The sequence below is a fragment of the Scophthalmus maximus genome, chromosome 5, assembly GCF_022379125.1.
Source record: "Scophthalmus maximus strain ysfricsl-2021 chromosome 5, ASM2237912v1, whole genome shotgun sequence".
NCBI classification, from domain to species: Eukaryota; Metazoa; Chordata; class Actinopteri; order Pleuronectiformes; family Scophthalmidae; genus Scophthalmus; species Scophthalmus maximus.
The window spans coordinates 14,360,110-14,381,624 of NC_061519.1; the positions used below are offsets into that span (position 1 = coordinate 14,360,110).

Sequence of the window (21,515 nt, forward strand, 5' to 3'; positions counted from 1 at the left end):
GCCGTTCCCTTTGGCTTTACAAGGATTCACATTTTGTTTGAAGTTGATCTTTTACTGGTGGTTCATGCTCAACCTGCTAATGAGCTCTTCCACGTATCTACAGAAAATGCATGAGGGGTGGAGTTAGGCCAACTTGCAGGTCAGTGGCCAATCGAAAGGCCTCGGGATTAACAGCAGTATTTATGAACAGATATGTTGTGCAGCAGATTAGAACAGGACTGGGGAGATGCAACACCAGGTAAGCAGATTCAGTTTTCTTTTCCTTTCTTTACTGCAGTAGCAATGTTTATGTTTAAAGGCAGAGCTTATAAAATGTTTTGTGCCCCTTTGTCATTTACTATGTATACTTATTTAATATCATTTTATGAATAAGAGCAGCCATATAAGACCAAAATATATATAATGTTGCTTAATATTACAATTTCAGAAATCAAGAATGATTTTCCACGAGTCCCTGTTGAGGGGGCTATGCTGCCTGCTGTTAACATCAGGTTTGTCTATGTAAAATGCATGAAAGTAATATTTTTTATTTGACCTTTATTTATGAGTTAGAGATATATATCGATGATGTAATGCTGGATTCGGGGGATGATGAAGGGAAAGTCTTCACATAATGTGCATAATAAAAGAAAGTTATTTGCTGTGTCTGTCTAAAATATTCTGTTTTTCCCTCCAGGTTTGCTAGAAGCAACATCTCTCGCGAAAGTAAAGAATGCTGGAGGTATTTAATATTTCATGTTATTACAGATTGTATTCTGATTAAATATAGCCCCTTTTCAACAGAATATTTATCAAATTGTAATTCAATGATATCCATATAATTCCTGTTTCCCTTTTCTTCCACAGGGAATCCAGTTAGCATTGACTCAGCTCAAGCTCATGATTTCTTTGCAAATTCTCGACCTAAGAGGAACATGGACCCGAAGTGGTACCGAGGCGATCCGAATTTTCAGTCTTACTACCGCTTCTACAACAGCATTGGACACATCGAGGGAGTAAGTTGAGGATGAGTGGAAATATTTAAGTGGACATATGTGGTTTTCCTCATCTAAAATTGTTCTGTGTGCTCTCTGATAATTTTTCTACTTATCTATTAGATCTATGAGATTGACAGGCTCAGGATGCTGTATCAGCAGATGCGCCACTTGGAGTTGACCTACGGCCCAGACGCTTCCAGTTACCAAAATGTCATGGGTGTTCAGACTACCACAGCAGCCCCAACTACGACCACCCAGCCTCCTCCACCTCCTACCACTGCTGCCCCTACACCAGACCCTCTGGAGAATGCTCAGAGGATCTATCTGTGTAACCCCAAAGACCCACTGTGCAAACCCCAGATCGTCTACCTGCCAACGGGGGCTGTTCCAGTGCTGTGTGACCCACGACTAAACCCGGCCTGTAGGCCAAAAACAGAGGAGGAGATTAAGGCTGCAGCTCCTCCCCCACCACCACCTCCACCTCCCCCTGCTCCCAAAAAGTCTGTCCTACCTCCACCTCCACCTCCTGCCATCACTGTCAAAGGTATGGAGTATGACTGCGACCCATACTGGGATCCAGACTGCCTCATCGACCACCCTCCCCGCCCTATCAAGGAAACAACTGCACCAGAGGCACCTGCTGAGGAGAAAGTGGTGGAAGAGGAAGAAGTGAAAGCTGAGGAAAGTGTCCCTGCAGCACCAGCCACAGAGAAAACCCTCTTTCCTTTCTTTGACCCTTATGATTTCAAACGCGACCTTTATGACCCCCTTCGATATGCCAATCCAGAGCCAGAAGAGTAGTAAAAGTGGTTAAGAAATCACAGCGTTCAATGCAGGACAAGATTACAAATCAAATCACAAGGTTGAATCAAGACAGGACTGTGAGCAAATCCACAAACATAAACGTTAATTTCAAATCATGCAGATCATCACGTTTTTACAAGACAGACTGTAAAACACTGCTTTTCCAAATGACAAATCACACTATGCCTTTACTGTATGTGTGTGCGTGTGTGTGTGTGTGTGCATGTGTTCATATTGTGATGCACAATAAAGTTTTGAATGGAGTAAAAACAATAAAAAGAATAAAAAATTATTGACAAATGGTTTCAAACGTGTGCTTTTATATTTTGGAATTCCATAGGTTTGAAAAAACAAAAAAAGGAAAAAATATGCCTCTTTCCCTGGTACTTTTATAATTGTTTTTATCTATTCGGCAGCTGTAGTGCATAGATACTTTAAAAATGAAGATTGTTCTCATAATATTAACTGATTAAAAAGCTAGCTTTTTCAAGTAGCTACTTGATTACCTTGATCAATAATTAATTGATTCGTTGTTTGAATTAAATTAACAACAATTGCCTACATTTCCGATGTCATAAGCTCTTCCACTTCGCATCTGAAAACCTAAGGGCATGAGTTCTTCTTCGTAACAATTACTGGATGATGACGATAGTACAGTATGTACCGTGGAAACGGAGAAACGCCGCAGGAGAGTGTGATCTCTGCCGCTAGAGAGCGGTAGAGAGCGACCGACTGCAGATCTGCCTCGTGCAGCATCATCAGTGTCCGCCACCATCCCTCCGGCACACGCACACACACACAACTGGACTCTGTTGTTAGCTTGGTTACTTCCGTCCAACATCTGACACCAGGTATTACTCTCTTTTTTTCTACCTTCACAACCGCGTTGCTTTCGGACGTACACGGGGGGAAAGGGCGTGTCGCTCAAGGCTCGGCCGTTGCTTTGCGACGTTCCCGTTAGTCGCTCATCGTGAGAGCGGGGCCCGCCCGGCCGGCCGCCGGCTGCCATGGAGACTAGCATGCTAACACGGCTAAGCTAGCCCCCGCAGCCGTTGCTAACAGCTGACAGTGTAGCCGTTAATTAGATTATAACCGACGTTTGACAAATCCTGCGCCGAGTACTAAAAACATTCAGAACACGGAGGTCGCTACGAGTAAACGATTTATGACGAAGAAATGTGAACTGTAATAGACAAAATATCTATTTTTATTAATAATAAAACAAATAAATAAATATATATAAATATATATATCTACAGTTGTTCTGACAGTTTTTGGAGAGGTGTGGAGCATCTCGGTTGTCCAAATGCTATGGACACGTCACGGATGTAATAAGATGAGCACATGAATATGACATGACTACACTGTCTTTAATAACTCCTCAAATGTATGTGAAAGAGTCTGGATGTCGAGCTTCAGAATATGTGAAAAAAAGAAGTATACATATAACTGGGGCGTTCATCATTGACCTGTATATGTAGTCTGGATATGAACCGATACACCATCTCAGTGACTCAAGATGAGCCGTGACACAGAGGAGGAAACGGATAGAGAGGACATTGTTGTGAACAGCTGGCTGTTGTTCACATGTTCCCAGTGTGACAGGCCCGGGGCGGCTGCTGCACAACTACAAGACCAATCTGCAGCACTATGAAGTTTGAAAGCAAGATATTTTTTTTTCGATAAGTCACAAGTCAAAGCACAAACTCCCTAACAAAGTGATCTGTTCTGGTGCCGTGCAGAATTTACAATGTTTAGTGATTCGTTTTGCAGATTGCTTGAAGAATATGTTCCCCAAGCAAGTCTTGTGCTGTAATAAAGTAGGCCAAAAAGAAAACAGTAAAAAATAAAACTCTTTCTTTTATTTATAGTACAGTATTTTGTTTGCAATAGCAAATAACGACGTTTCCAGATGTATCGGATAAAATAGCATCAATCCGAAAATCAGAATCAGAAATTCACTCTCGGAACCGGAGCCGTTCTAAAAGATATCTGCTGCGCTTTACAATTTGTCACATTCCTCTAAAACTCTTTTGTCCCAGTCAGGATCCTGTAGAATGATGACTCTGAATCTGATTGGTTGGTTAGTTGGACTGGGTGACTGGCTTTGAGCTCTTATCTCGAACTTAACCTGCTTCGGAGCACGTTCGCTGTTCAGCATAAAGTTCCCATGGTGATTTTCCCCAGAAACCCCAGGGTTAAGTTACCTCGACAGCCGCAAATCCTGCTTCGTACAGCAGTACAGGCCTCAGGTTGGGTCACTGAGCTGCTTTCAATTCAGTCTTCCTCCTCCTGCAGCATGTCTGACAAGAGCGAGCTGAAGGCCGAGCTGGAGAGGAAGAAACAACGGATCGCCCAGATAAGAGAGGAGAAGAAGAGAAAAGAAGAGGAGAAGAAAAAGAAGGATGTATGTGGTGAATACAATAATTTCTTGCCAAGTTGTCTCCTAGCTTCTGGCTTGACAGTGTTCAGTTATTGTATATCGTGATAGGTTTTCACACTGAGGTGAGGTTGTCTACCCTCTGTACTCTGCAGGGAGACTCAAAGCGTGGAGTGGAGGCGGGCGGCGGTTCCTCTGTGGGCCATGAAGACTCTGACCTGGAGAGGAAGAGGAGGGAGGCGGAGGCGCTGCTGCAGAGTGTTGGCATCACCCCTGACATACCCCATGGTAAACACACAGACACACACAGCTTGCATGCTTCTATTTTTCCCCTCACCCCTACTTATGTGCCATCCTTTTCTGGTTGTGTGCTTGATGGAACTGCAAAAGTCACTTCTAACTTTGTGCCCTGGCTTGATGTCATCCACTGTGCCTTCTTCCCCTCTCTCTTCACACAATATCTGAACATTTTACACTGTCTGTTTAACTGTTTACGCATGACACTTAAAACCTGCCTGCCATTTATTTTCATTCTCTCTTCTCTCCCCTTTGTCTGTCCCTTTGTGTTTTGTCCTCCTTACTGCATGCATACTCATTCACTCACTCACTCACTCACTCATTCACTCCTTCCCTCACTCACCCATTCATTAACTCACGCACTCATCACTCACTCACTCATTCACTCATTCACTCCTTCCCTCACTCACCCATTCATTAACTCACGCACTCACACACGCACTCCCAGCTCAGCCCCTGAGGGTAGTAACAGAAGATACGTGTCTGTTTCACTACCTAGTCCCTGCCCCCATGTCTCCCTCCAACAAATCAGTGGGGAGCGATGCAGGAAGCCAAGATTCTGGGGATGGAAATGCAGGACCAAGGTTTGTGATTGATTTGAAACACAGAGAGAGAGAGAAATGTTGGATAGTTTGTTCTATGTCATTTTTGTGTGCTCCAGAGTTGTACATGCATGCATGCATGCATGCTGTGTGTGTGTGTGTGTGTGTGTGTGTGTGTGTGTGTGTGTGTGTGTGTGTGTGTGTGTGTGTGTGTGTGTGTGTGTGTGTGTGTGTGTGTGTGTGTGTGTGTGTGTGTGTGTGTGTGTGTGTGTGTGTGTGTGTGTGTGTGTGTTAACGTTGTAAATATACTTGATGAATCATGACGTGTCTCCTCTTTGCCTTTTCACCGGCACGCTGATGTCTCCTAATTAACATGCACTCCGTTCTTCTTCCTCTCTCCCTCTCCTCTTCCTCTCTTTCCTCCTTCTGTCTTTCACATTTCTTCTGTGGCTCACTCTTTCCCTGTCCTCTGCATTCGCTTTCACCCTCTCGTTTCCCCTCTTTCTTTGTCTCTGTCCCGTCTTTCTCTTACTAATACCATCTGGTGGTTTGGCTGTCTAAGGACATTGCATTGGGATCCTGACCCCTCTACTCTGCAACTCCACTCCGACTCTGAGCTGATGGGGTACTGCTCCTCCTCTCTCCTTTAGCGTGTCTTCCAACCTTAGTCAGTTTTTGTGGTTTCATCTTAGATTTGTCCAAATGTGTTGATAATATCTCTGTGCATCATTATTAATGTTACTTCATGTAAATGTTGCATTAAGTTCCACTGTATCGCACTGTTGTGTGCTTATTTCCACTCTGGTTTGTGTGTGTGTGTGTGCATGCAGACGTGGAGCTGTGAAGCTGGGCATGTCCAAACTGACCCAGGTGGACTTTGTCCCTAAGGAAATGGTGTCTTACTCAAAAGAAACACAGACACCCACCGAGACACTGACACACTCTGATCGAAAAGCAGGTAAACAGACACAAATGCACTTTCTTTCTTGTCCTACCTTTTTTTTTCTTCTTAAAACTAAATATAATGTGTGTGAATTCCAGATGAGGAAGAGGATGAGGAGATAACTGCTCCCCCACCAGTGGACGATTCCCAGGAAGAGAAAGATGAACAGGGTGAACAGCAGGAAGAGGGTAAGGACAGAAGTTTGTAATATGTCAATAACTATAATTGCGGCAGGAATGAAAACAAGTAGGTTTTTTTCTCCAACTGTAACCAGTTTATTTCTTTTAGTACTGATTTAGAGTTAATTTCTACCTTTTTCCCCCTCTATGTTTCCTCTTTAACTTTTGAATTATCTTTGTATAGAAACTCCCAAGGAGCTGACAGAAGAGGAAAAGCTGCAGGTCTTGCACTCTGATGAGTTCTTGTCGTTTTTTGAGCGCGGCAGCAGAATTGTTGAGAGAGCTCTGGCTGAGCAGGACGTCTGCTTCGACTACAGCGGCAAAGATCTAGAGGATAAGGAAGGGTGAGGCACATTAAAAACAAACTTCATGTAAATGCTGTAAATAGAGCTTAAGTCACAGACGGATGGATTGGCAGTGTCAGTAATCATTGTTTTTCTTTCCCTTTTCAGTGACTTGCAGGCAGGTGCAAAGTTGGTTCTGAACAGACAGTTTGCAGATGAGCGCTGGACTAAAAACCGAGTGGTCACCTGCCTTGACTGGTCCCCTCAGGTAGGATGTGTCTGTTATTGATGCCCCAGATATTCATCCTTTTAAGAACAGATCTCCTCTTGTCTTGCTTCACTGCTTCTTCTCTGCATCTAATATTGGCTGCTATGTTCCTCTCAGTACCCAGAACTGCTTGTGGCCTCATACAACAACAATGAGGATGCTCCTCATGAGCCCGATGGAGTGGCACTGGTCTGGAACATGAAGTACAAGAAGGACACACCCGAGTATATCTTCCACTGCCAGGTGAGGGAAGAAGGTTTCCCTGCCAGCCACTCATTTAAAGACATTTTTCTTCAAAGGTTCAGTGTGTAGGACATCTAGCGGTGAAGTTGCACATTGCAACAATTTTAATACCTCTTGCATCAGCCTCCCCTTCCAGTCATGCTGGAAAAGCTACAATGATGTAAAAACGCCACGTGTTTGGTTTGTCTGCTCTGGGCTACTGCAGAAATAGACGATGCAACATGGCAGACTCAGTGGTAGAGGGTCTGCTCATTCTAAATATAAAAAAATAATAATATTCTTTTCAGGTGATCATACACTAATGAAAACATAATTCTGAATATTATATTCCATTTCTGCCTGCAGATCCCCCCTAAATCCTACACACTGGGCCTTCAAATATATAGTTTTATGCTTTTTAAAACCAAATGTTAGGACAGAAACACACATTTCAATTGTATCATTTCCTTTCTCCAGTCAGAGGTGATGTCAGCCGGGTTTGCAAAGTTTCACCCCAACCTGGTTGTGGGCGGGACGTACTCCGGTCAGATTGTCCTGTGGGACAACAGGAGCAACAAGCGCACCCCTGTTCAGAGAACCCCCCTGTCTGCAGCTGCTCATACAGTAATGCATCTGAGCTCACACACCTTTATGTCTACACACACAATACCTTATCGAAGTTCATCTAAGATCGATCCTGTGGAGTTTTTTCCAGCCAGCGTCCCGTCAGCTTATTCTTCTGGATCTCCACATCTGGATGAGGATTTTATGATGTGTTGATGTTGTCTGACTAACTGTGCTCTATTGTGTTCAGCACCCAATCTACTGTGTGAGCGTGGTGGGAACCCAGAACGCTAACAACCTGATCAGCATTTCCACTGACGGTAAAATGTGCTCCTGGAGCCTTGACATGCTCTCGCAGCCGCAGGTACAGTATAAGGAAGTTTGCGAGGAGGATGTAAAGAAACACTGTTGTCAATGTCAGTTGGTTTGTCAGGGAGTCTGAGGCTGTGTGACGTTGCTCCCTGCAGGACAGTCTGGAGCTGGTGTTCAAACAGAGCAAGGCGGTGGCCGTCACCTCCATGGCCTTCCCTCTGGGAGATGTGAACAACTTTGTGGTCGGGAGTGAGGATGGTTCGGTCTATACCGCCTGTCGACACGGGAGGTGAGTTGTCTTGGACCTCTGTCGTCCTGAGCAACAAATGCCTTCCTAAAGGCAGCCAGGATGTGAAGGAAACACTGCACCTTCAAAGAAATATTGGAAAAACCTTTTGGGGAAAGACGGTTTATCGGCAGTGGTCATCACAGACATTGTGTGTGTGTGTGTGTGTGTGTGTTTGTGTGTGTGTGTGTGTGTGTGTGTGTGTGTGTGTGTGTGTGTGTGTGTGTGTGTGTGTGTGTGTGTGTGTGTGTGTGTGTGTGTGTGTGTGTGTGTGTGTGTGTGTGTGTGTGTGTGTGTGTGTGTGTGTGTGTGTGTGTGTTACAGTAAGGCGGGTATCACTGAGGTGTTTGAAGGCCACCACGGTCCGGTGACTGGACTGAGCTGTCACAGCGCTGGTGGACCCGTTGACTTCTCTCATCTCTTCATCTCATCCTCTTTTGACTGGACCGTCAAACTGTGGAGCACGAAGGTGAGACTCACACTCACCCATTCAAACTTGTCCTATTAGATGAAGTTATGCTCCTTAACTTGAATCCATTTCTCCTTCTCGTTCTTCTTTTACAGAGTACCCGTCCACTGTACTCATTCGAGGACAGTTGTGACTACGTCTATGATGCAATGTGGTCTCCGACACACCCTGCTCTGTTTGCCTGCGTGGACCTCGCAGGACGTCTGGACCTGTGGAACCTTAACAATGATACCGAAGTACGCAAGCACGCACACAAACACACACACATACCAAGAGACCTTTATTTCGCAAGACTGGAAACGTGTATTAACAGTCAGCCTGGCTGGTCAGAAGGTGACAGAATCCACTTACCAGCAAATCTAAATTTACATTTTGTTTTGTTTAATTTGTACAAAAACTATGAAATATGTATGAATATTAAAGTACGAAATATGCGTTTACTGGGACTAGGTTAGAGTGGTATCAGTCTTCTGTCTTACTCTTGGCAATAAAGCGAGTAAGCTTACTTCCAAAATGTCCCTTAAGTAAAAATAAATCATTCCATTTTGATATAAAATCCCCTATTTTGTTCCATAAGCTATTTGAAAACACAGTTTGGTCGTGAAATTGGTTCACTCATGACATTCATGAATCTACTTCCTTGTGTTTTTTTAGGTTCCAACGGCCAGTGTGTGTGTGGAGGGTTCTCCAGCACTGAACCGTGTGAGATGGGCTCACACTGGAAAAGAGATTGCGACTGGGGACTCAGAGGGACAGGTCCAGGTCTACGACGTAGGGGAGGTGAGACGTCTTTCCTTTTTACGATTTTATGTATATATATATTTTTGTGATTTCAAGGATTACCACTAAAATCAGAGCTCCACTGATATTTTTGGCTAAAGGCATTTGACAAATAAGAGGGGAGACGAAACAGGTGAAAGTGCCAATTGTATATTTATTGAAAATAAAGTAACATAACCATCATCAAAAGCAGGAGGTGAGGAGAGTGGTTGAGTCAGTAGTGTATGGCATGTATGAGTGAGTGGAGAAGGTGTGCTGGTGTTGTAAGCAGCCAAAATGTCCAACCAGACCAAACCAACCTGGAAGTGAGAAGCCTAGGAGAGAGGATGAGAACTGTGGTGAGACCTATATAGGTGGCACCCATTACTCTAACAACCATCCATGAGTTCAGGTGACCTGAGCAGAGCAAGCAGAAAAGGATGGACTGTAACAATAAACACAAATGCACATTTTCTCTGCATTGTTTTTCTGTAAAATAAAACTTTTCATATCGGTGCATATCAGAAAACATTATTGCCAATTCTGATATGTGTGCGTGAAAGGCTCATATGCACAGATTTTCATCTGCCCTCTTAATTAAAACCAGTAAACCAGACTTGACTGACATGCTGTTGGACGCATTGTCCTTTGTCATTATGCAGCAAATCTGCGTGCCGAAGGCTGATGAGTGGACGCGCTTCGTCAGGACGCTGGCCGAGATCAACGAGAACCGAGACGAAGCCGAGGAACTGGCCAACGCCTGATGCTACGAACCCTCCGCACACTGACAACCGCTCATATATTTCTCTCCTTTACATTATTCACTCACCTAGAGCAAACTACATGTCACCGCCAGAGGAGCCGCTCTCTCCTCTCTGGCTTTCAGCTTCCCCCACCTATCACACTTGAACTGGCCTGAGGAGACGGCAGAGCTAGAATGGATAGAAGAGACAGTTTTCGATGTGTTTTTTTAAATGTGTGCATTCGTAGAAAAAAATGATTGTCACATGTAGCAGCAGTAGTGGTGCAGAAGTGAGGTGCTTGAAAGTTTAACAGAGGAATACAGGGAAGTTTTTCAGGATAGACGAGACCGTAAACTCTCTAAACTTCTAACTTTGATATCATCCTCAGGGCTCCAGAAACTGCTCCTCTCCTGAGGCCTAAACCAACTCAGCCCTTTTTTTTAAATATGCAAACCTTTGTACTCGCACCTTTTTATTACCATTTAAGTGTTTTTACATGATTTAATATTTTCTGGACACACTCGTGTACACGGCTTGGCTAAAGAGTTTCAGGGGGGTGAAAGACAGAACAGCTGACATGTCAGTATCATTTCCTCCTTATCCTCAGCAGCACTTGAATTTGATGACTAAAACCGATAATGTGCTCAAACACACACTCTCTTGGCCTGTGCTGAAGTGTGTCATTCTTGCATTTAGACCACTACAATATTTAATATTTATTCAGATGGTGGCACTTATTTAAATATTTTGTGTATCGTTTCAAAAATGCTGCTTTGTACTAAAAGCTTGAGTCGTACATTCCTAAAATTAGCACAAGCTTTTTACCAGTTCAAGTCTGTTACTATACTTGCCTTGAATTAATTGACACTAGTACAGTGAAACAGTGATGTTTTTTTCTGTACCAAAGGTTATTGTTTTATACTATGTACCTGTCGAAGTAGAACAAAATGGTTTCCTGACTTGTCCTCTTCAGAGGATCTAAATAAACTAAATGAAGCTCTAAAGGAAGTTGTAACGCCGATGCTGGAAACGCAATCTTTACTCAACTTTCTTTCTCCCTGCAATGTTTTATGTCCTAATCATGCAGCAGTCCAACCTCATCAGGCTGATGAAAAAAAAAGATCAGCTTCAATGTTTAAAGAGTTTAAAATGCACTGTAGCCTCCATGTTTCATAAAACATGACAAAAATGTCAGTATTCTGCAGAGAACATTTGTACCGTATTCTCCTCTTGTTACCGATCCGGTTTTCCATTGGAATAAAACTCAAGACTTGCTGGTAAAATTAAACCCATATGGATGATTTATTTCAATAAAATACATTGACTGAATTGCGATACATTTCATTTATTAATCCCAAATTCTCTGCTCATGATTCTTGTTTCGTCAAGAAAACACTGAGTTCAAAAGTTTTGTACATCAGTAAGTGTGATTCTCAGAGACCAGGACCAAAGGCCCCACATTGCCAATGTTCCGGAATTTTGTCTCAACATTTTCTTCACTGCAGTAATACAATATGTACAGTACGTAACCTCCTGTGTGAGGACCTAACCAAAGTGCAGCCCAAGCACCGTGCTGACCAATCTTAATATTCACTATGCCTGCTGTCCAATATGAGAAGTCCTACCCCATCTGAGTATGAGACGGAAAACAAACATAAATCATATCAGCTACTCATGTGTGAGAGAGAGAGAGAGAAAGAAAGAAAGAAAAGAGGAGTGCCCAACAGTCAATCTTATACAAATGCTGGAGAGAAGAACAAAGTATGAAGATGCCAGGAGCGTGCAGGCACTCGAGATACAACACAGTCAGCGCTCTGGTCCCTTCGTTGTCCACCTCTACGACTGGCTGGGGACCAGTGGAGCACGCCTTCACCCTGGAGAGATTAACGGGCTGCTGCTGTTGTTTGTTCCTAAAGATAATGGCCCCTATTTTTGGAGTGTGTGCGTATTAACTGTTGTTTGTTTTGTTTGTGTATCTAAGTTTCTGGCTCCTGGTAAGAGGAGAGAGAGATGGCAAAGTGATGTGGAGATGCCGTGTGGCCTCTATGGGGCCTGAGCTGGCGTGGCAGCGACCGGCTCAGGGAGATGTATGGAGACCACGCCAGACGACTTGAATTTCGGGAGGTGGAGCCCAAATTTGTTCTCCACCCCGGCAAAGGTGGCTGCAGCCAGGCGGTAGCCTCCGACATGCTCTGCGTTGATGGGAGGAAGCTCTGCGATGCGAGACTTGGGTGTGGGCTCGGATCCTGCCGGACGACTGCAGAGAGGAAGAGGACAGGAGTAGATGTTTTAAAAAAAAACAAACAACTAATTTAAATACATTTTTTTTTCATTTTACTCGAACTAAATTTGAAGGAGACCCTGAAATCACATTGCGATAGTCCAGGTCAAAGTATTGCAGCTAGGTTCAGATATCTTAAGTGGAACAGACACCGAATATTTTCTTTTGTCCCTCTCTATCAACTTACTGTCCTCCAAAGTCGACGTAGAACCACTGCTGCAGGAGCTCATACGTCACCAGAGTCACACCAAACTGAGGAGAGGACCGGCACATACGAGCTGGAGGAAAGGGAGACACCCTAGTCAGCGTGGTTTCAATGCGACAATAATCTGAGATACAGTGTGTTAATGCCTGCAGGACTACACAGAAACAGACACGCACCTCCAGCTCCCTTCCACAAAGCCTTGAATCCCTCCTCCCTCATTATTGTTCTGAAGCAGTTGATGACTCCTGTGTAGGTGGTCTGTCCTGCCCTTGCCGCTACTTGCAGACGGGTCTTGACGACATCAGCGGGCGTCACAAGGGAGGCCGCGGGGATACCTGGGAAATGCAGTTAGAAAGTAAGTCTCCGCGAGGCCATGGGGAGGTAAAGAGCAGTAGCTTCATTGGCTCATGTTATGAATGAGCACCAGCTGATGGCTCTGCTGTTCTGTGTCACAATCTGAAGTCACCTGCAATCGCTCCAGCCGTGAGGAGCTGCAGAGCTCCCAGCCTGCCCTGCTCGTCGGCAAACTGCGTCTTGAGGTGAGCGTACGCAGGGAAGTAGATGGCGGAGAATGGGATGTCTCTCAGGAAACACGCTTTAGCACCCTGGACAGACAGATGTAGGGGAAAGTGCTTGTGGAGTAAGACTCAAAGCGTGAGGCAAAGAGAAGTGTGTGCAAAAATGACAGACAAGTCTGGACATTTTCCAGATATTATCTGGAGCTAATGTCTGAGAACAGCTACAGTGAGTGTCAGTGAAACAAACAGAGGTGTGGAGACTGCGGCACAATCACAGATTCTGTACCTTGTAGAGGCCGAAGAAGCCGAGGTCACGGACCACGCTGAGTGCGCTGACCCGAGGTCCCGTGGTGATCTCACCTGCCACCTGCAGGCGAATCTTCACAATCTCCAGAGGGTTGGTGAAGATCACCTGAGATCCTCCAGCCTGAAAACACGGGGAAGAAGAAGAGCTTGTTCACACACTTAATGAAAAAAATATATATGTAGAATCATCACTGCTCCTGCATCTCACAGATACACAGCTGAGGTACGGGAGCCAAGTCTCGCTCATGACAAGCAAAAAAGGAAAGATTAAAATCCTGATCAATCATTTACTTTGCCATTTCCTGGGATGGTAAGCAGTGCTGGGCCAATGTGTGTAAGGATGAACAACGCTATCAAAAACAAACAGAAGAAACAAAACACATTTTGCATTGGACATGGGGAAAATCGCTCTGGATACAATTTAGTATTGCCATCCGATGTTAGTAACGTCGTTTGAAACTCGGCAAGCAAGTTAATTCAACAAATGGAGGTTTTCATGCATGAGTCACTTTTTTTCTGGCCTGACATTCAAGAGGGCACACACCCACGCATTTTATCTTATTTACTGTTCATTTATACATTCATAAACAAATGTTTGGGACCTGGTACTTACACAGCCACCCGCCATAATCTCAGCAAGGAAAGGAATTGTGTTGTCTTTTCCGGTGAACTTGTCTCTTACAAAGTCGTTCACCTGTGGGACACAAACAAAAAACCAAAGACAATTTAGAGGAAACCTTAAAAATTGACCAGTATCATCTGGCTTCTTTAAATATGCCCTTAAGGTGATGTCTTTCATAATAACAAACCGTGTTTATGCAAGGTGATTATGAATGTGGGGGCCCGTACTCACCGTGAGTTTGATAGCCTTCTCAGGTGCCACGCCTATAAGCTGAGGGACCAGACCTGTGGGGCATCGTGGGGGATGGGGTGACAAGAGAATCTCATGTCATTAGGTATATTGGGCAAAAAGAAGCAAGACATGAGAAATCAAAAAAGAATTAGAAGATCAGGTGAAAAACATGACGGTGAAAACTGAGTGACACAGACCGCTCACTCTGCTGGTCAGCCGAGGTCTGTCTGAGAGGTCGCAGTGCTAACCACTGGGCCCCTGGCAATAATGGGAGCTGTTGAGCCACTCGATGTAGGACAGAGCTCTGCCGTCCTAACATGGCCTACCTCTGTAGAAGCCAAAGAAACCCTCGTAGCGAAGCACCTTCTTAGCGCAGTCAAAGCTGTTCTTGTACATCAGCTCCCCGACGAATGACCCCGTGGACCTCTGGTTCTGCATACGAGTCTTCACCAGGTCAATGGGGTACACTGCCGTCGCTCCCGTGGCTTTGCAGACACACAAACTCAAAGTTTAAAATACCTCATCAAATTACAAATATGGAATGCTGGTGTGTACCCTTCAGACAGCAGTCTGTCTCGGGCCATGGGGGTAACTCACCTCCGGCGATGGAGCCAAGAGTGAACCTGTAGGCCGATTCTGCGACTTGGAGCCACACAGGCCTGGAACCGTCACCACGGTTCTGATGGGAAGCATGGTGCGTTTAATAGATAAAGCCAACGATGGTAAGATGATAAAGGAAATATGTGATACAGTACAACCAGCTCTGCTTTTAGCGTCCTACCTGTTTCTGACTTTCAACCAGGTGGTGAGGCAGACATCCTTCCTCTAATGGAGCTATCCTCTCAATGTCAGCAAGGTTCAGGCGTCTGGACACACATTCAATTTTGCTGTTATTAACATATTATCAACCGTTTCCATATACAGGTAAATCACATGATTGACCAGTAAATATACGCGAAGTGAGCGATTGTTTACCCAGAGGGGGAGTGCAGGCCTGATAACTGGTACAGGATGTCAATTTCCATCGGAGTGATTTGACCAAACTTGTTGGCGGCATGAACAAACTCTTCTGCAGAGAGAGAGACGTGGTGGAGGGGAAGATTAGCTTCCACAACAACATGGATATTTGTGACGTGAACATCTCAGCTGGTAAGCATAGAGAAAATCCCTGCAAACGAAACAATCTGTGCACCTTTGGTCACGAGCGTGTCCTTCCGCGTGCCTGCCAGTGTGCTGTAGATCTTACGGATCAGCTCCATGTTGTTCAGGAGGGAGTTGAAGGCGTTGAAGTAAGAGAAGCTGACCATGTGAGAGGTGCTGCCACCTGCAGCCTGGTTGAAGAAAGACAGCGAATGTTACCTTTTTTTAAATAATAAAATCTTAATGAGAAAGCCTAGATGTGCAGTTGCAAATGTTATATATGTAATTCCACATAACTTTACTTGAACTCTTTTTGGACTGTGATATTTATAATTTAGCTGCTTCTCCAGAAAGTGGGAAATGTTGTAGCCCAGGATCAAAGATGAATATTCTCTGTTGCCATGGTGGGAAATTATACAAAGTACTGTCAGTTAGCTCCCCACACCACGGACACTCACCGAGACGAGGTTCTCCTCCACAAAAGGTGTGAGCACGTGGTGTCTTATGGTGGCCATAATGTCACTGAAGTCCATGGCGGAGATGACGCCATTCTTCCCTTTGTCCTTCTGGGCGAATGCCTGGCGTGCATGCTCCAACTGAAGCTCCTACAGGAAATATGACACGACAAGACTGAGTGTAAAAATAGTCAAATTTACACTGTGTGTGTGTGTGTGTCTGTGTGTGTGTGCGAGAAAGAGAGACCCAGGGAAGGAGTGCAAAAATAGTCAAAACTGATCAGTGAGGGGTGTGTGTGTGTACCTGCAGGAACTGGGTGAACTCGAGGTAGCTGAGGCATTTCTTGCCGTCGTGCCCAAAGTGCAGGCGGATGAACTCTCCCTCCCAGTTGAAGGGAATGTGGTGGTGCACAGTGGTCTGGCTGAAAATGTCCCGTACATTTTCTGTAGCCAAAATATACATTCAAAAAGGAAAAAAAGGAAGAAGCAATAATGAATTTACCAGACCAAATTTCATAAAACAATAGTGAATTCAAATAATTTAAATGCCACGAAGCTTTGTGAGTGACATAAGAAACTAAGTCGCCATGTTGCATGAGAGAGCAATTATGCAAGTCTATCCATGTGTAATGACTTAGACTGAGGAGTAATCTGGTAAACAATGTCACATTAGGAAATTTGTTCCCTACAGTGCGGGATATGTCTTAATGTGCAAAAATATTTTTAAGCAATGTACAGTGCTATATTTATGTTCTTTTAAGCGTCGGCCCGTACCGAAAGAAACAGTTCCAGTTCCATTCTTGTCAAACAGCTGGTAGGCTACAATGAAGAGGGCGTCAGGCGCACACAACACCGACTCAAACGCAAGAAACTCCTGGAACGAGATCAGCCTGCCAGTGTGGGTGGCAAAAAGATGTATCGTTAAACACAAACACGTTAAAGAATTTAGAATGAAGCTAAGTTCAGGTTATTCAGTGGTGATTAAAGAACTACTTATAACATTTTATATTAAAAGATTACCACATGCAAAAATAATTGTACATTGTAAAAAAAAAAATGTGACCTTTAAAGCCAGGCTGCAAATGAGATAAACAGGTTAAAAAATATATCTTTGTTTCCTGATAAAAAAAAGTCTTATTTGTCACTAGGTTTTTGTGCATGTATGAACTAACTGTCAAGGGAATAGGACTGAATGGGATTTTTATCTTATCTCTAATTGGCCATAATGGCAAACACTAATCAGACATGGCTCAATAAACTGTAAATTAGCGACGATAAGCTGTGTGTGTGTGTATGTGTACTGTTTATGCTTGTACATACCCATCCTTTGTGGTGTCAGCCACAGCAGCGATGAGCTGTACAGTTTTGGGGTTGTGGTGGATCTGTGTGTGAAGTCCTAGATACCTCTGGACAAAGTCCCCCGGGGTCATGAACCTCTCTCCATCCTTGTCCGCTACACTGGCATACTAAGAGGAGGAAAAATGGAAAACAACATTAGCATCGATAACTCAACCCTTCCTTCACAGATGCTGACAAGAAACACAAGCAGGGGTTGATCCATCTCGAAAGCGCGGATTTACGTTAGCTGTTGACAACTCACAGCGGCCTCAGTGTTGAGAGGCATGTGTGGAGAATGACAAGTGCGTGGCTTTGAGTGAGGTCAGCACTTCTTCTCTGTATACTGTAGGGCTCTTTGTTACTGCTTACATGCTAGTGTAACATTAAAGTGCTGATGGAATTTTACCTACCAAACCACACTGATTACTTTCAGTGCCAGGCTCTGTTCAGGTGCAAATTATGAATAAATGTGTAAATATTGAATGGATTAAAAACAAGATTATTATGAGGTCGGCGGCTCTCTTTTCCTTAACTGTGCTCGTGATTCATGCTTCACCTGAACTATCAAGGTCACTGATCTCGCTGTTGTGGCATTGCATGTGCGAGCAGGAACACGTGCACCAATGTTTTCAGAAGCTATTTGACCTGTGCACATCAGCTGACGGACAGCTGCTGGCCCACATGACACCGGGCTGGTCGCACGCCGATCGCCACGAAGGACACGTTGGAGAAAGGCGAAGGTTAACTAAGTCCACCCTTACGACAGTTACTCATGACATTTCACGGTCATGGAATTAGGCTTCAGTCTGACTCCAATATAGTCTATAGGTGAGCTGAGCGGGGTGTGACAGCGCTCGCTGATCCTTTAAGTACAAGAGCGGCAGGTCCTTGCTGGGGACTGAGCTGCGCAGGCTCCGATTGGTTCTGTTCCCTGACTGTGTGACGGACAGTCTTTCCCCTGAGCGTGTCACGGTGATCAAAGCAGACCCGGGGCTGAGAAAAGCAGATGTTTAAACACAAACAACAACCGCAGCATTCGAAAAAGCTGCTGCTGCTGCTGCTGCTGCTGACGACTCAGCAGGTATGCGCAGTAATAATATTTAACCTTCAACTTCTGCTAAGAGGACAAGTACATTTTAAAAAAGGCTAACAGACACGCATGACACACTATCAAGTTACCGTAACTGTACTTTAATGTGACAGCAGCGGTCTGTGCCGGGCCTTTAACTGTGGCTGATGCTTTAATTTAAACCCCATGACACAAGCGTGCAAGCTCATCCAGCAGGTCCTGGGACCAGCTGTTTTCAACAGATACAGCTGTTACACAAACACCGGGTGTGTACACGATGGGCACACACACACAGGACTCTGATCTACGCACAATATGACACAGGGCAAAGAAACACTTGCACACATCTTACCCTCTGGAAGATTGCTTTCAGCTCACTGGGGTCCCCGCGTTTGGTTGATTGCACCTAAAACAAAACAGGATTTTTTTTTTTTTTTAAAAAAAGGACATCATGATATTGTTGGACACCGTGATTGTGCGTTTTAATATTTTTCCCCAAAAAACCCCGACGACGATCGAAGCCCGTGTCATGCGGTGTATCCGCGATAGAAAGCGAAACGGAGGCTGCTCGGGGTGAATGTCTCCTTGACACGTCCACTGCTGGCAAGGAGACGACGGACCCGCAGCGACGCGCTCAACAACAGCCACGTCCGGACCCGGGTCGAGTGGAGGCGGTTAGCCGAATAACGAGCCAGCCAACGGGACCGAACACTGTACACAAGCCCCCCGCGAACAGCCCGTGTAGCCGGCTAGCGAGCACCGAGGGCTCGTACGAAGGAGGACGCGAGCCGCCGCAATGACACGCCGGGATTTAAATCGGCACAATGCGAGACGACGGCGGCCGACTGGCGACGGCTCGAGCGCAGCGGAGACGATGCGAGTGCAGCTCGCGTTACGGGGGTTTTCTCTCAGCGGGCAGCGGCAGAGGAGTCCGACCGCTGCCTAGCATCGAGCCGCTAACTCGGAGGCTGAGGCTGTCTCAGGGCCAGCGGGGCGGCGGCTAGCCGAGGGATGCTACAGCCCTCAGAGGACGACGCTTCCGAGAGGAGCTCCCCGGCTCGCGAGGCGCCGGGGCGGCGCGGCTCTCGCCTCGACCGAGCCCACGGCGGTGAAATGCGGACGCGAGACGTGCGGATATGTCGAAGAAGAGGTTGGAGGATCGCTGCGAGAGCGATGCCGAAGTCACCTTGACCGCCATGCTGGTTTGACGTCACGCACAGTGAGCGTCGCGAGCCAGGGCGCAGACCACGCCCCTCTGACGCGGACAGGTCCAACGAGAAGTGAAAACGGAACCGCGCGCACGAGCCCACCAGCTGACCAACGTCTCTGACTACTACTACTTATACTGCAAACTGTTGTCACTTAACATCTGCGAAATTACTGCTACAACTACAACTGCCATTAAAGTTAGGGTTAGGGTTAGGGTTAGTTCACCCCGAAAACAGCTGGTCGACTCAAAGCTACCGCGGCGAGTGCGCGCAGTAATACATGGCCGAAGTACGCTTGGAAAAAAAGTGCCAACTTGAACGGCTGTCTGGTTGAAAACTGAAGCAGTCGAAAAATACGTCCTTATGCATACATTTGAGCGAATATCCTTTTTTTTAGGGAAGCATTTAAAAATGTGGCGTTTTTCGGTGGCCCCCAGTGGGACTCAGACTTATGCTACTTCCATTTCCCCTCCAAACTCTGTTAAATGACATTGCTGATAACCATATCCATATGGTGACATATTAACTGTGCATAAGTAAGTCATACAACCCCACTTCAAAATCACTGAACTATCCCTTTAATGCAACTACTATTATTAACTGCCATTACTCTTACTACTGGGCACTATACTTCTAGGCTACTATCGCTAATACTATTAGGCCACTACTGACACCACCAGTGGTACTTGATCTTCTACTTGCAACAACAACAAATCTCTACTACTACTGCTGCTGCCGCTATTACATCTGCATACACAAACACAGGGAAACAAATAGGGCAAGGGTTTGCTTTTGCAACATTCCTTGGGTTGCAGTTTATCCAGTTATTATTATTCAGTAGAGTAGGCAAGAAAAATGATAAAGGAAAAAAAGGTACATCTGTAATATTCTGTGATATCATTCATCACTAATGCGGTTGGGTTATTTTGACATGTCACAATAAGAAAAGCAAATCTAGCATAGATATTATAGTAGTAGTTTTCCCACTATCACAAGCCAAAATGTCTTCTGTGAAGAGAAACCTGTGATTAATGGTCTTTTTATTAATTTGATTTACATCAATCCATCTGTCCTCCCTAATCCAGGAGTAGATGCTGAGACAAGAAAGAGCTTGTGCTCAGAAATGTTGCCCCTTTTTCTCCTTTATTTACGATGAGCGCTAATCTCGCTGACCTTGGTGAGGTGTCCACGAGAGAGATATTGAGAGTATTTGTTTGCATTCGTCACTGATAAGGCAGTGACCTACTGCATTATCTCTGCTACCTGTGTCGCTGTATTGCTTGTGTTATGTAACTTAGCCTAACAACCATGGTAATGCCATAATGTGTACATTAAGAGGTAATGTTCTATAAAGATGTGTTGGAGGCCTCCACCAGGCTCGAAAGACACAAAGCTGTCCCTACATTTCTTCCTACCGGGAACAGTAGAATGGAGGACCACCTCGTGTTGTGTAATCATACTCATGGCATATGACAAGATGATACTGTAATAACTGATGGCTTATTTCATAACTAAAACTAAAGGATAACTTTTATCATCATTCATCCTCACACGAAGTATGACTGAGCGACCAAAGTGCAAATATTATGCAACATAGAACATAAAAACATATAAAAATTGCAACGGCGGGTGTGTTGTATTAGACAACTGGTGATTAAAGTGCTGTGTGCACACCTGTATGTTAATACGGTAAGAGAGTTGTCAGGATTGGTGCAATGGAAATTGTAAATCCTGCTCAACTAACCTGTTCATCTTGGCACTGTGATGGATCAATTACTGGGCTTTGGTTTGTATGATGTCTCATCCTCGTGGCGTCTGGGCCGTGGCATGACAGGTGATGAAGCTCGTACAGGATAGCTGGAGCAGGTCGCTCTGGGTCTCTCTAATCCGGCCGGAACATCCTTTGGCTGGAGCAGTTGCTTGGATCCGGCTCGAAGGACCAAAAAATTGTGTGATAGTGTGTATTGTGGATCAATAGATGGGGCAACAATCACTCCAGGGTGTCGGATCAGGACACAAAATTTGTGCTCAGGTGAGAGTGCAGACACAGGAGGGATGCAGAGTCCAGGTCTAGAGTTAGACAGTCTATCTGGATGCAGTTCAGCATGCCTCT

At 45.0% G+C, this 21,515-nt stretch overlaps 3 protein-coding genes across 8 annotated transcripts; 2 read left to right on the top strand and 1 right to left on the bottom strand.

Moving 5' to 3' along the window:
• Positions 1-2,081, top strand: LOC118310943 (leucine-rich repeat extensin-like protein 3). Its single transcript, XM_035634342.2, has 5 exons — positions 1-238; positions 428-491; positions 677-721; positions 847-995; positions 1,098-2,081. Exons 1-5 carry the CDS (start codon positions 227-229, stop codon positions 1,776-1,778), a joined length of 951 nt encoding a protein of 316 aa, XP_035490235.2. The 5' UTR covers positions 1-226; the 3' UTR covers positions 1,779-2,081.
• Positions 2,082-2,479: 398 nt separating this feature from the next.
• Positions 2,480-11,317, top strand: LOC118310937 (dynein, cytoplasmic 1, intermediate chain 2a). Of its 5 annotated transcripts, XM_035634334.2 has the most exons (17): positions 2,480-2,632; positions 4,080-4,188; positions 4,317-4,449; positions 4,907-5,042; positions 5,563-5,625; positions 5,831-5,958; positions 6,042-6,131; positions 6,307-6,466; positions 6,575-6,674; positions 6,792-6,917; positions 7,374-7,520; positions 7,711-7,824; positions 7,928-8,061; positions 8,383-8,527; positions 8,623-8,763; positions 9,182-9,307; positions 9,949-11,317. In XM_035634334.2, the coding sequence occupies exons 2-17, from the start codon at positions 4,081-4,083 to the stop codon at positions 10,048-10,050; spliced, it is 1,953 nt and encodes a 650-aa protein (XP_035490227.1). In that variant the 5' UTR covers positions 2,480-2,632; position 4,080; the 3' UTR covers positions 10,051-11,317. The 5 variants fall into 5 exon arrangements, with proteins under 5 accessions (XP_035490227.1, XP_035490223.1, XP_035490224.1 ...); XM_035634330.2 differs by lacking the exon at positions 2,480-2,632 and having other exon boundaries at positions 3,888-4,188; XM_035634331.2 differs by lacking the exon at positions 2,480-2,632 and having other exon boundaries at positions 3,889-4,188; positions 4,958-5,042.
• Positions 11,308-21,469, bottom strand: LOC118310936 (calcium-binding mitochondrial carrier protein Aralar1). Of its 2 annotated transcripts, none has more exons than XM_035634328.2 (18): positions 21,147-21,469; positions 18,547-18,600; positions 17,108-17,253; positions 16,562-16,677; positions 16,092-16,231; positions 15,791-15,937; positions 15,385-15,523; positions 15,168-15,261; positions 14,974-15,058; positions 14,790-14,871; positions 14,519-14,677; positions 14,193-14,245; positions 13,953-14,033; positions 13,320-13,460; positions 12,982-13,120; positions 12,692-12,850; positions 12,498-12,588; positions 11,308-12,286 (listed from the first exon to the last, which is right to left on the bottom strand). In XM_035634328.2, the coding sequence occupies exons 1-18, from the start codon at positions 21,204-21,206 to the stop codon at positions 12,073-12,075; spliced, it is 2,100 nt and encodes a 699-aa protein (XP_035490221.1). In that variant the 5' UTR covers positions 21,207-21,469; the 3' UTR covers positions 11,308-12,072. The 2 variants fall into 2 exon arrangements, with proteins under 2 accessions (XP_035490221.1, XP_035490222.1); XM_035634329.2 differs by lacking the exon at positions 21,147-21,469 and adding an exon at positions 19,381-19,489.
• Positions 21,470-21,515: the final 46 nt, after the last annotated feature.